Consider the following 13,637-nt stretch of genomic DNA (forward strand, 5'->3'; position numbering starts at 1 on the left):
CTGTCACGAGCCTGCCCCACTGGCAGCACACCGCCTCTGGGGACCCTGGCTTGGACAGGGGATGGAGAAACCCACCCCAGGCGGTGGGCACGGGCTCGGGTCCCAGAGCCACACAGGCAGGAATTCGGGGCCTTGCTGCGCCTCTGCTAACTGTGTGCCCCCTCGAAGCCTCATCTTGCCCGTCTCCGAACAGGAGACGTGAGCTCCAAGGGCTGCGCCGAATCCTCACAACGCTGTCAAGCAGGGCAAGGGCTCGGCATTCCACACGTGTCAAAGCGCCGAGCCCAGGGCGCCATCTGGTCACTTCCAGGACACTCCATGCCCAGGTCTGCCAGGCCCGACACCTCCTACGACACCTCCCCCAACTGCCAAGTCCAAGTACCTCCTCGCTTACCCAGCCGCCTTTACCGACCTTCTGCAGCCTCACTCTGGTGCTTACACACGCGCCCCTCCACGCTGTCATCGCAGTCTCGTGCGATGCCTCAGACTGTCCCCTCTCCCCAGACTGGCTCGGCAGCCCCTCCAAGGCCTGGCTTTGCCCTGTATCCACCGCTTCACCACAGTCCCCTCCCCCATCATGCCTGAGTTCAGATGATTGAACATATAGCATCAGTAAGTGAATAAACACACGTGCGAGGCGTACACACAGTTTTGTTCCGGCACACCTGTATCTGGTATTGGCGATGCAGACAGACCAGTGACGAGAAGCGACATGGGGCCGCACGCCCCTCACCCTCTGTGAGTGAGTTACTGCCTGGCCAGCCGCAGAACTCAGCCAGTGCCACCCGCCGCCTGGGACCAGGGAGCACAGGCTGGGCACTCAGGTGGCGCTGCTGAAACACAGCCAGCCCCCTGACGCTGAGTCAGGGGGGTGTCTGGGTCCTGGGGGCGGTGAGTGGACCCCGTTCTCCGCCCCGCACGGCCTGGCTCCTGCCACACAGAACTCGGAGAACCACATGAGGCTCTTTTCCGTCTGGTTTCCAGAGACATCTTCCCTGAGTGACGCATTCCAGTGCCGTGACATGTTTCAAAGGCCACATTCCTTGCCTCCCTTTCCGCTCCCTTTCTTTTGTCCACTGCCAAGTGAGGCCAACCTGGTGCTGACCACCACCATACGTGAGCTGCGTGCGCCCGTCAACGTCTCTACGCCATGCTGCTTCCCAGCAGTTCCTTTCGACCAGACACGATCTACCCCCATCGATACTCACACCACTCCTTTCCCTCCTTTCCCACTCTCCCTCCTCCGCTTTCTCACTCGAATCTCGGGCCCACGTCAGCTGCAGAAGCCATGCCAAGTGTTTTAAAGATGCTCTGACAGCTGGTTTGGGCTGTGGACCCTGATAAGGAATATTCCTGCCAAGAAGGACTCCTTGTGGTTAACGGGGCCCAAATCCGTAACCAGAGTCTAGCAGCCACTGTCTGCAGAGGCCTGGCAGGCAGGACGCATTTCAGGGAAAAGCTGCAGGCTGAGCCCAACCTTAGCAGGGAGTTCCTGGAATCCTATTTCAACCAATGGGCTGAGACCTGCCCCATCCAATCAGAGTGGCATAGATATATCTTCATTTGCATCTTTACTCACCAGAGTGGCTCCATCTGCCAATCAGGAGGCCCAAATCTGACAAGTACAACTTGAACCAATCAAATTCTGTAACTTTGGATCCTTCATTTGCATAAAAATAGACCAGAGATTAGGGCAGATACTTTATATAAGCCCACCTTCTGTTTGCAGGGAGAGCACTTTGGTTTCTTCTGGAGGCCACGTCTCCCCGGTTTGCATTGGGTTGGTGGCAGTGACATTTTCGTGGACAAGGTCATGGTCAGAATCCAAAGGACCAATCCCCATTAGCGACACTGACCCACTGCCAGCGGGGTCAAAGCTGGCGGGGCCTTTCTGTGATTCAGGGACAACCACTGCCACCGTCCTTCTGTTACAAGGACTCCCTGCGTTTACAAAGGCAGCTGTAGCGTGGGCCATGCTAAACTACTTATGGTCTTGGGTGCCTTTTGAACCCCCAGAGGGATTCAATACAGGGTGATAAAGGAAAGAATGCTGAAAATATGTCCCTCAGGACAACAAGGCAGAGAAAACAGACACGAACGAGGCATGAGAGGGTGGTTTTCCAAGTGTGTCGGCAGCAGTCCTGTCCTCAAAGGACACCTTTGGTGGAAGTCACTTGTCAACCAGACAAAAGAGGGGCTGCTTTGGTGGGGCAGGACACCTCCCCCCGCAAAAACCTGTTTCTCCACACACCCCGCCCCCCCCCCATCCACAGGGAGTCGCCAAGTTTCCACGGGGCAGTTTGGAGATTCAGCTAGAAAGAAGGACATGGAAGGAACCTCAGTTCGTGCCCTACACAGAGCTCGGCTGGCCACGCAACGTGAGGGCCACGCAACGTGAGGGCCCCGCAGGAATGCGTGGCAACGTCTCTGTCTACTGACATCCTGCTGCCTTTCTCTTCCCAGTCTGCCCCCCCACCCTGCATTTCTCAGCCGTGGTTCCCAGCCTTGGTTTCCAGGCAGAAACGTGTATCATCACAGTGGGTGCGTTGCTGTGATGTGTCTCCGAGCCACAGGAACGAGCTGCCATCCGCCTACATGCTCACGGCACTCACTCGGGGGGAGAGTAGGAGGTGCACCTCCCCCCACAGCAGGCCTGGCCGAGCCCACCCTCCCGGAAGGTGCTGTGGTTTATGCACGCTGGCCCGGAGCAGCCCGAGTGGAAACTACCACACACACCCCAAACACACCCCAAGGCTCTTCAGAAGGGCTGTCCTACGGCAGGGCCCTGCTCTCCCTGGATGATGAGCGGTGCCCTCGGTTCCACCCAGGGGCCCTTACTGGGGGAGGGTGGCCGGACTGGCCCCTGACCTCAGCCAGCGCCCCTGCGAGGGAGCAGTGCTTCCCACAAGAGACCCCCGCCCCCGGGCGTCTGAGTCATGGAGCGGCTGCTCGCCTTTGGCCACGCTGCTCTGCGTAAATCGGACTGCGGGCTGCCAAGATCTCCTACGCGATCTGCAGAGACCTACCACACATTCCCATTTCCATCAGTGCGAGAGGCTCCGGGGAAGGGAAAAACCCTGAAGTTCAGACAATGGCAGTGGGCGATTTTTCAAGGAATGTTTCTAGCTTGGAAGAGAAGGCAGTGACGTGTGTAAAAATCAGAGGGGCAACGCTTCCTGTTCCAGAAACATTCTGGTTCCTGCAGAAGACACCGGACATGGGCGCAGGTGACAGACCACAGCCGTCATGCCAGGCTTTCCGAAGCCTCTGCCCTTCTACTTCTGAGAAGAGAAACTCGCTTCTCTCCTCACCGGGAGAGCAGCTTCAACGGCCCAGGCCCTCTGGTCGGGGCTGCGACCTAGCAGACCACCCGCCTTCCCCCGGCCAGAGCGGAGAAGAATTGTCGCATTTGTTAAATAGTTGGAAAAAGCATCCTAAGGTTACCTGACACATGAAAATTACATGGAATTCGAATGTCAGCACCTGTCAATCAAGTGTTCCTGAAGCACCGGCCACTCCCACTGTTGGTGGCCCTCCCACGACCTGGCCCAGGTGAGCAGGGGGGCCCAGGACAGTGTGGCCCAAAGCCTAAAGTTCTGACACAACTCGGCGTTCCAGAAAAAAGTTGCCGATACTGCCCCAAGAGACAGAGCCCCGCCCCCTGGGTCCCTGTGTGTGTAGCGTAGGGAGGACGTACCTGGCTGAGAGGGTGCAGGCATCTGTCCAGACAGCAGAGACGGCCGGAGCAGCACCCGAACACGCACCTGGACCAGGCACTCCGCTGCTGGGGCAGGTGCAGAGCCAAAGGGACAGAGTCAGGAACAGGCGGGAAGGAAGGCGAGCGGCAGGTGTCGCAACGCGCCGTTTCTACCTGGAGATCACACACCTGGGGCCACGCTTAGGCAGCGCCATGCAGTGAGGGCCACATTCTGCCGCTGCGCACGGGCCCCGGCGTATTACTCTTACTATTACTGCCAAGGACCCGGGTTTCTGTCTCCTGGGCTCACCCGTTGCCACTGGTGTGGACCCCAGCTGTTGAGCCCAAAGGAAGCGGAACGGGCTGGTCGGTCTGTGTCTACGATCAAAGGTAAAAACCAGCCCTCTGCTTCCATTAAAAGAAAAACAACCCTCTCTTCCTTTGTCTCCCCTTCGGTGCTTTCCATCATAAACTTTGCTTTTTCAAACCAGCTTATCGTCATGACAAATTCACATCCCAAAGATGATAAAACAAAGGGCGCTTTGTAGATATTAGTTATGTGCTCGGATTAAAAAGAAAGAATCAAGTGTATGTTTTTTGGAAAGGAATCCGATGATGAGATTTTTCAGGGCTGAATTTCAATGGATAAATTAGCCCTTTGAAATGTAACTTGGACTAGTGTATAACTCAAGAGTGAATGATTTAAAGGGACCCTTGGGGATGAGGGGACTGACTGCATCCGACCCACAGCCCAGAGTTTGAGAAGAAAATGCCTATAAACAATCCTGAAATAGTCTTCTCTGAGAAACCAGGAATAGCTCAGCCTTATATGGACATTTTCTCGTCCCGACGTTAATTCAGTTGCACGAACTTGACCTGGATGCTTGTCAGCCTGGCCGGGGTTGTGAGCGAGCCATCTGCCGCACGAAGGACCGCGCAGGGGCGGCGTGAAACGGTCCAACCGTAGGCACGCTGCCGGCGGCCAGGCTGCTGAGCAAGACTGCTCCCTCCCACCTGAGAGAGGACACACTTCTCCAGCAGTGACATCACTGGGGGGCAGTTTGGCCCCTTGGTCTGTATGGGACTGGGGGTGGTGGGGGTGGGCGGGGATGATCAATAACCTTTTAGACCAACCGCCGACTTCTCTTCCAGCTTCAGGAGGGATGGCAAGTCCCCTGCTGCGCCTTAATTCACAATTATCACACATCACACACACACACACACACACAGAACAGACCTCGTTGTGATGTGCTGTTTCAGCATGTGAACTGTTCGGAGCCCAAGGCGACCAAGACTCTGCAGGCTCACGAGAAGCTTAGAGAACTTAAATCCGGGTCCTGTCCCTTACCAGAGTGATCACCAGAGACAACATCGCTGATTCATCGGCAGGCAGGACAAACTGCTGACTGTCGGACATCTGCTCTTCCTCTTGTCCTGCCATAGCTTCCTGCCCTCCTTAGCTGCAGGTGCCTCAGCGCGTCCTTAGCTCAGAGCATCGTGTGTCCCTCAACTTCCCGTTCTGCCCCTGAACTGGCTCGTGTGCTTGGGGTTCCCATACACACGTAATTAAACGTAGTCATTTTCTCAGGCTGGTGTGGCTCAGTGGATTGTGCTCAGGCCTGTGAACCAAAGGGCCACCGGTTCGATTCCCAGTCAGTACACATGCCTGTGTTGCAGGCCAGGTCCCCAGTAGGAGGCGCAACCACATGTTGATATTTCTCTGCCTCTTTCTCCTTCCCTTGCCCCCTCTCTAAAAATAAAAATCTTTTAAAAAATTAGTCATTTTCTCTTGTTAACCTGTCTCATTTAATTATTGGATCAGCCAGTAAAGTTTCTTCCTCCTTATATATATATATGAAAATAAAAATATGTGTGAATATACATGAATATGAGTATAAATGATTATGTACAAATATAAATATGTCAATATACAAATATAAGTATGCATATGAATATATGTGAACATATGTGTGTGTATATGTGTGTGTATATATATATATATATATATACATGCACATATATTCCATTCCAGAAATCCTTCTCCAAGTTTCCTAAAATTGAAGGATAAATTTCAAAATGCAGGAGCCAGAGTAGCTAGATTTCACCTGGCTGTGGAAATGCCTCTTCAAGTCACCAAATGTATTTTTTATCCCTTGAAATTCAGCCCTCAAAGGGATATGTTTAGACTAATTTATTCCTTGAAATTCACCCCTGAAAGTTTCACTGTAGATTTCCAAACAAGTTAAATTTAATTCTTTCTTAATGTGGGCACATAAATGGTACTTACAAAGCACCATTTCCATAGAAATACAAGGAAGCACTCTCTGACGGGGTCAGGGGAGGCGGAGTGGGGGGCAGGGACCACGGGGTTGCATGCATTTCAAGATAAGAAAGCCAGATAACTTTATGTGGAATTCAATCAACTGTTCCTGCCTGGTACACTAATCTCAAATTTTGATTATGGACTTAAAAATGTCAACAATTCAGATGTCTACTTAAAAGGACAAATAAGAACAACTCTGAAGTGGAATAAGGAATCCACGTGTACAATTTCTCCAGCTTCCCCAGAACGCCTACCAGGCCCCAAGGTGGAGTCAGGTTGGTGAAACTCTGACCCGAGCCCCTGGGGCGGGGGGGGGGGGGGGGGGGGGGGGAGNGGGGGGAGGGCGTGGGGAGATGGCAGCTCTGAGGGCGCAGAGGGGCCGGGAGCAGCCCCGCCCTCCCCGTTTGCTGGCAGAAACACCATGAGAACAGCTGTTTTCCCGGGGCTCTTGTTCCTGCTGGCATTCATAACCCACTGTGCGAGGAAATCAAAGCCAGGGAGGAGAAAGCCGGGCACAAAGGCCTACAGTTTTCTGTCTTCTGAGCTGAGATTTGGGTCATCCTGCCCATTTCTCTCTCTCTCTCTCTCACACACACACACACTCACTCACCAGAAACTCCCCAAGGCACCTCCAGGAAACACAAAAGGCAGGGGATATATCAGCACAAACAAATATTATCTTAAAGTGAATTCTTCTCCTTTAAAAGAAAAAGCCTCTAATTCTCCAGGAAAATGGGTTTAAATTTCCTCTGACCAACCCCTCCCGTTTGTTCGGCATTTAAATAGGGGCTCACCTCACTCAGAAGGGCTCCCCCAGCCCCACCCCCTTCACCGCGTGGGTGGGAAGTCCAGCCCTGGGAACCACAAACACTGGGAGTGAGTCGGGTGGGGGAGGCGCGGCCTCCGGAATGACCTTCGCATTCTTGCTGCAAACCCCGAGGTGTGGGCTGAGGGCTGCCTCACCTGGCCTTGCAGAGCGCTGGACAGGGACAGGACGACGGCCCTGGGGACCCGAGCCAGGGGGATCAGGACTGAGCCTTTCACGGCCGTCCCCGGGTGGTAGCAGAGGAGGGTGGCGAGAGACGAAAGGACCGGGCGGTCGGGAGGGTCATCTTCATTTCTGGGAACAGGGAGAGAACACACTGCTGAGAAGGGGACAGCACTTTCCGGTGACGTCGGCCACGGCATGGACAGCGCACGGCGGTGTCGTGGAAAGCACAGCGCGACGGTGCCACGTGCCTCGGCAGTGAAACTCGTCCCTTCCGGTGGCACTCAGGGCTCAGGTACACCGACACCGACCCCCTCCCCCAGCCCTTTAAGGTGCCTACTAATCTCTTCTTCTCTTTCAGGAGTTTACTGCCGTAACCATCTGTGAGGTGTAAACCCCACTCGGAGAGGCTGCCTGCCCCGGCTGCGTCACTACAGTCACTCCCAGATCCCAGGAGCAGGACGGGGCCTGGGAGGTGACAGTGAGCTGGCCTGGGCTGCCTAGGCCACTTGGGCCCCCTGGGAGCTGGGACGGGAGCTCGCCTGGGGCTCATCTGGAGGCTCCTGAAACCCAGATGACCCCTCCTGCACGAAGGTCGCGTCCTGTGACTCATTTACGGGACTTGCCAGGACACAGCTCCCAAAAATGCAAATCCTGGTTTCACAAGCAGGGAGACAAGTGAGAAAGAAAGGGCTGGCCTTTTCCACCCACCCCCAAACCTGAGGGCCAAAGGAGAGCGCGGGCCCAGGCACGCTCCCTGACCCTCCGAGTGAATTTCCCGGAGGCCGGTTCCAGAACATGAGGCCTTTCCCAGAAGCAGCCTCTTGGGCTCCAAGTGGAGCTTGGTTCCTTCCCAGCGGGTGACTCTGCAGGCAGGTCGGGTTGCTCGGGGGTAAGCTTTCGACAAGAGCCTCCATTTGACAGAAGAAAGAAACGCAGCCAGGGAGATTTCCAGAGTTGGCAGGGGCCCTGTTGTGCTATTACTCATCCGGGAGAGAGAGGAGAGCGTGCAAGCGGGTGGCCACGAGCAGCCCCGACACGGCCCACATGTGTCCCCGAGAGGCGGCAGAGCCGGGAGCTGCGCCGCTGGGACCGCACGCTGACCCGATCATCTGGCAGAGCGAACAGGCCAGGAAAATCTGACACATCTTCTCCTTCTCTTTTTTTGTAAAGGAAGAATGTTCCCTTTTCCACTGAGGAGGTCCGTGTGCCTTTGAACGCCTTGCGGTGCCCAGGAGGGGTTCTGCTTCCCGTCCGGTGGGGACCGGGTGGTTCACAGGCCTCTGTGCATGGGGCCCCTGGCCCGTCCTCTGGGCGCTGACGTTCGGGGTCAGGCACGAGCCTTCTGAGGCTTCACTAGGACGGGATGAACCACTGTCCCAACTGCCACTGTTCGTAACATGCCTCGACAGAAACTCTAGGGTCCCGGAAGCAAGGTCGGCTCTCGCTAGCTCTAGCCCAGGGCTCCCCATGGCTAGCTTGGGAGATTTCGGATGCTGGGCTATCACAGCATGACAGAGACCACTGAAAAATAGGGCCCTTCAGCCCTGGCGGGTGCAACGCAGTGCACTGGGCACCAGACTGGGGACTGAAAGGCCAGTGGTTCAATTCCCAGTCAGGGCACATGCCTGGGTTGCAGGCCAGGTCCCCAGTTGGGCGCCGTGCAAGAGGCAACCTATGTATCTCTCACACAATGATGTTTCTCCTCCTCCCTTCCCCTCTCTGGAAGTAAACAAATAAAATTTTTTTAAAAAAAAGAAAAAGAGGGCCCTGTAAACCCAGGCCAGCTCATAGATTCACTCAACACCCGCCCTGAAAAGGAAGTGGGGTGCCTTGGAAGTCCCCACTTTCTCTTCCTAGACCCTTTTCCATACCCCAGCAGTCCCCCCACACTGGGTCTACCCACAGGACCTCCGCTCTGTCTCCCTCACAACCTGCACAACCTGCCTCCAGGAAGGGGACCTGATTGTACCTGGGGAGGCTCAACATAACACCAGGACGTGACCCTAATTCAACCAACTAAAGGGACCTCTGGTCTCACCATATTCTGAGAACCAACTTCCAGGAAGGCAGTGCAGCGATCAGAGCTCGGGCACTCGCCGATCAGCATGTGCAGAGACCAGGCCTGTCTCCTGGGGGCTGCGTGCTGGGCCCCTTCCACTCCTGCTGGGGGGGCAGCCGGAAGGAAGCCAGGGCAGGGAGACGGGAGGTGACGTTGGGAGGTGACGTTGGGAAGCACCCCAGGAGCCCAGCATTCTCCTTCTTTAAACCTGTGGCCACCCCGAGTGCTCCAGGAGAGGAAGCCGGGGCTCTGGGACTTGGCAGTCACTTTCCTGGACTAAGGGTTTTGGTCCTACCCATGTGAGTCCCGGGACACCTTGGGTTCCCGGCACTTAAGTGTCCCTCGGACAACACAGCAGAAGGCAAGCCGGGGTCGCTGGAGTTGCCAGGGTCTTAGGAGCAAGTTTTAGCTCTGGTGAAGTCCAGCCTGGTGTTCACTGAGGACTCCTTGAACCACATGGGATATGACCTCTACGCAGCAGTGAAGGAGCACTGGGGAGTCCCCCGAAGACACTGCGTCCTTTCCTGACATTTCTTCCAGCAAAGGCAAAGCCGAGTGGGCGTGGCTCGGGAGGGCTGCGAGGGAGGTGTGGTTCACCTTCCTGACCCTGCAGAAAGTGGAGGCCGTCTTCATTCTGAACGGGACCCTCCAGCTGTCCTCGGCCACCCTTGGGGGAAGGACACCCAGCTGTCTCCCACCACGGGCTCAGATGCGAACACTCCTCTTCAGAGAATCCAGAGCAGATGGAAACCACACTTTCCACACTTGAGCAACGCAGGCCTGCCTTGAGCCTGCCTCCTCCACTCGGAAGGGCTCTGGTCCCCTCCTCCCATCACGTCCTCGGCCACCTCACCTCAGCGCTCAGTCGACACCTCATTAAGCAAACGCCATAAAAAGGAAGGCCTACAGGTGGCCCAGACCCTGGGGCTTGACAGTCTTTGCAGGACGTCTTTGGCTCCCTGTGCTCAAGTGAGGGTGATGGAGGCTGCTGGCTGCCTTCAATCCTCAGTTTGTGTGTGGGTGACAACACGAGATTATTTTATTTTTTAAGCATTGTATTGCTTATGCCATTAGAGTGGCCCTACCTTGCCCCCTTTGCCCCCGCCCTCAGGCAGTCCCCAATGACGAGGGATGCTGGCCACCTGGCGCCCTCTTCTTAGGACGTCCCGCTGCTCGGCCCACGTTATAATCGGGTTCTTCTTTTGAGCTCTGTGAGTTTTGTGCATTTCGCACACTAACCCCTGGTCAGGTATCTGATTTGCAAATGCTCCCCCCGTGCCGTAGGCTGCCTTCCCGTTCTGCGGTTCCCTCCGCTGAGCCGCGCTGCCACTGGACACGGGCCCGCTTCCTAGAGTCTGTGTTTGCCACCCACGCATCTGGAGTCACGCTCAAGACAGGGTCCGACGTCTTGGGACAGGGAGCCTTCCCCTTGGGTTTTCTCCTAGGAATTCTGCCGTGTCCGCACTGACGTTTACGCCTTTAGCCCATTTCTAAGGCACTCTCGTGAGTGGGTGAGGGAGGGCTCATTCTTCAGCACGCGGTCGCCCGGTCCTCCCGCCATCGTCCACTGCAGGGACCCTCCCTCCCCACTGACTGCTCCTGGCTCCCGTGTCAAGCACTAGTTGGCCGCAGACGCAAAGATGAATTCATCTGTGTGTCTATTTTTATGCCAACACCCCAGTGTTTGGACTGCTCCGTGTTTGGGATGTAGTTCGATATCAGAAAGTGTGACCCCCTCCCGTTTCGTTCTTTCTCTGGATTGCTTTGGCCTAATTTGGGGTCTTTTGTGGCTCTGTTCAAATCTTAGGGCTGTGTTTCCTACGTCTCTGAAAAATGCCATCAGAATTCTGACCGGGGTCGCATCGCCCCCAGAGATGGCGTTGGGTAGTACAGACAGCTTAACCACCTTCCTTCTTTCGATCCAGAACACGGGTCTCTCTCCGCATGTTTGTGTCTTCTCCAGTAACTGTCATCCACGTCTTGTGGTTTTCAGTGCGTAAGTCTTACACCTCCTCGGTTAGATTTATTCCTAAGCATTTTATTGTTCTGGATGCTACTGTGAGTGGGATCGTTTTCCTTTCTCCCTTAGATGTTTCCTTGTTAGTGCACAGAAAACGCTACGGTCTTCTGTGCGTGCATTTTCTATCCTGCTCCTGTACTGAAGGCACTTACTGGTTCTGTCTGTTTGGGGCAGAGTCTCGAGTTTTCTATACATAAGATCATATCTCTAATACATAAACCACTGAGCCAAGTCGTAGTGAATTCCGATCACATTTCCTTTTCTAGATGACTTCCGGGTTCTCCTGAAGTTAATGCCTGCTTTACATTTTTTATCTGCTTGGTGTTCCGCGGCTGCAGCCAAGTGTACATCTTTGCGCATGTCCAGACACACCTGGTATTCTCTCAGCTTCTCCCTTCCGTGGAGACACCTGCCCGGAGCCCTCCGCCTCGGACTGCGTGTTCTCTCCGTGGCCGCACGCTGCCATCCTGGGAAGCCCTCCTCCTCCTCCCTGGTCCAAGCCCATTCCTAAAGCCCATGTCGTCCTGCCCGGCTCACTCCCTCATTGCAACACAGAGCATCCTTCCGAAGAAGCGGCGTGGGAGGGAAGCCCTTTGACACGTCTGTGCCCGAACCTGACTTCACGCCCCTTTGACTGATGGTGTGGGCGGATCGGGAACTCTAGGCCGGAAACCCCCCTCCGGAGGGCCTGGCAGCCTTGACCCTGGCCGTCCCGGTGCCGAGCTGCAGCTGAACGTCACACCCCACTCCGGGTCCGGATCCTCGGCCTGTCATCTCTCTCTTTTCCCATCTAGAAGCTTCCAGGCTCTTCCCGGACTCCAGCTCTGAGCAACTTATCCTTGATAACTGCATCTCCTCTCATTTCTTTGTTCTGTTTCTGGGACTCATACTAGCTGGACGTTGGCTCTGCATTTATGCTCTAACTTTTCACTCTTTCTTTCCTAGCTTCCCTCTCTTTGCTATTTCCTTTTCTCCATCCTGTAGAAGGGTCCCCTCGTTTTCCACAGAATCAGGTCCCCAGAAGTCGCTGTAGTGCGTCCATGCCGACCAGGACTGTTCTGTAGCGTGAGGTCAGCGAGACCTTCCTGTCAGGCCTCTCCCCTTCTAAGCAGAAGAACTATTGCCCTGTTTGGCTTCCTTCTGAATTTCCTTTCTTCACATAAAGAGCTTAGGCCCCAGCCAGGTGGCTCAGCCAGATGGAGCATCGTCTTGTCCACCAAAAGGCTGAGGGTTCGATTCCCAGTTGGGCATATACAGGAGGTAACTGCTCTCTCTCTCTCTCCCTCCCTCCCTCCCTCCCTCCCTNTTTCTGGGACTCATACTAGCTGGACGTTGGCTCTGCATTTATGCTCTAACTTTTCACTCTTTCTTTCCTAGCTTCCCTCTCTTTGCTATTTCCTTTTCTCCATCCTGTAGAAGGGTCCCCTCGTTTTCCACAGAATCAGGTCCCCAGAAGTCACTGTAGTGCGTCCATGCCGACAAGGACTGTTCTGTAGCGTGAGGTCAGCGAGACCTTCCTGTCAGGCCTCTCCCCTTCTAAGCAGAACAACTATTGCCCTGTTTGGCTTCCTTCTGAATTTCCTTTCTTCACATAAAGAGCTTAGGCCCCAGCCAGGTGGCTCAGCCAGATGGAGCGTCGTCTTGTCCACCAAAAGGCTGAGGGTTCGATTCCCAGTTGGGCATATACAGGAGGTAACTGCTCTCTCTCTCTCTCCCTCCCTCCCTCCCTCCCTCCCTCCCTCCCACACCTCCTCTCTCTCTCTAAAATCAATAAATATCCTCAGATGAGGATTAAAAACAAGTAAAGAGTGTGGAACTGCAGCAGATTTCGGGGACACCACTTCTTTTCACCACCAAATAAATGTCCGGACAGGTTTTCAGCTCCATTTAGCTCCTGCCAACCCCACCGGAGGGGTCGCGTGGGAACCCCAGCATTCCTTCCGAGACGCACAACACGACGTGCACGAACCAGACGGCGGCAGGAGCAACGATGGGCTGAACCTACCTGTTGAAGTACCAGGCAGCCACTGCCCCCGCCACCGTCATCTGCTGACACGAGAGGATGACTTCGCTGGTCCAGACGAGGCCCACCAAGTGGTACCCCCACAGGCACCGAATGCCCGGGAGTGGCGTATACTCCACCTGGCCGCTTCCGGTGACCTGGGCGGCGCCTGGAGTGTAAAACACAAACATGCCTCGTCCCCACGTCCGCCCAGAAACGGAAGGCGGTCCGACAGGCCGCCCCTCCTCGTGGCCGGCCTCTGGCCTTCTGCAGCACAGGGACGCCGTGCCGAGTGAAGCGCCCCTGTCATTTAAGGCCTCCGTGGCAAACACGAGGACCCCTCAACGCACCGGACTTACGAGTACGCCCCACACAGTGATTACAGGGACGGGTTGGTAGGCAAGGCGCAAGGTGTGTGACCTGTATGTTGACACGCACCCCACTTCGTGGGTGTGAGAACGGAGGCTCGGAAGAGCCTCGAAGCTTCTGTGATGCCTCCCTGCTCCCAGGGAGCAGCAGGAGCCTGGAGAGCCAGGCCTGCAGGG

General features: G+C 55.4%; 1 protein-coding gene across 6 annotated transcripts in view; it reads right to left on the minus strand.

The window, feature by feature from the left end:
- SLC44A3 (solute carrier family 44 member 3) overlaps positions 1 to 13,637 on the minus strand; it is a 47,957-nt gene that overhangs the window by 14,340 nt on the left and 19,980 nt on the right. For 3 of the 6 annotated variants that reach the window (XM_037051375.1, XM_037051379.1, XM_037051373.1), the window contains exons 10-12: positions 13,096 to 13,261; positions 6,984 to 7,140; positions 3,698 to 3,784 (exon numbers count right to left, since the gene is read on the minus strand). In XM_037051375.1, coding sequence (XP_036907270.1) covers positions 3,698 to 3,784; positions 6,984 to 7,140; positions 13,096 to 13,261 — 410 coding nt within the window. The remainder of the gene's footprint in view (positions 1 to 3,697; positions 3,785 to 6,983; positions 7,141 to 13,095; positions 13,262 to 13,637) is intronic. The other 3 variants (XM_037051377.1, XM_037051374.1, XM_037051378.1) reach the window with 2 other exon arrangements.

This window comes from Sturnira hondurensis, unplaced genomic scaffold, assembly GCF_014824575.4.
Source record: "Sturnira hondurensis isolate 20B ecotype Veracruz unplaced genomic scaffold, ASM1482457v3 Scaffold0007217, whole genome shotgun sequence".
Taxonomy (NCBI): Eukaryota; Metazoa; Chordata; class Mammalia; order Chiroptera; family Phyllostomidae; genus Sturnira; species Sturnira hondurensis.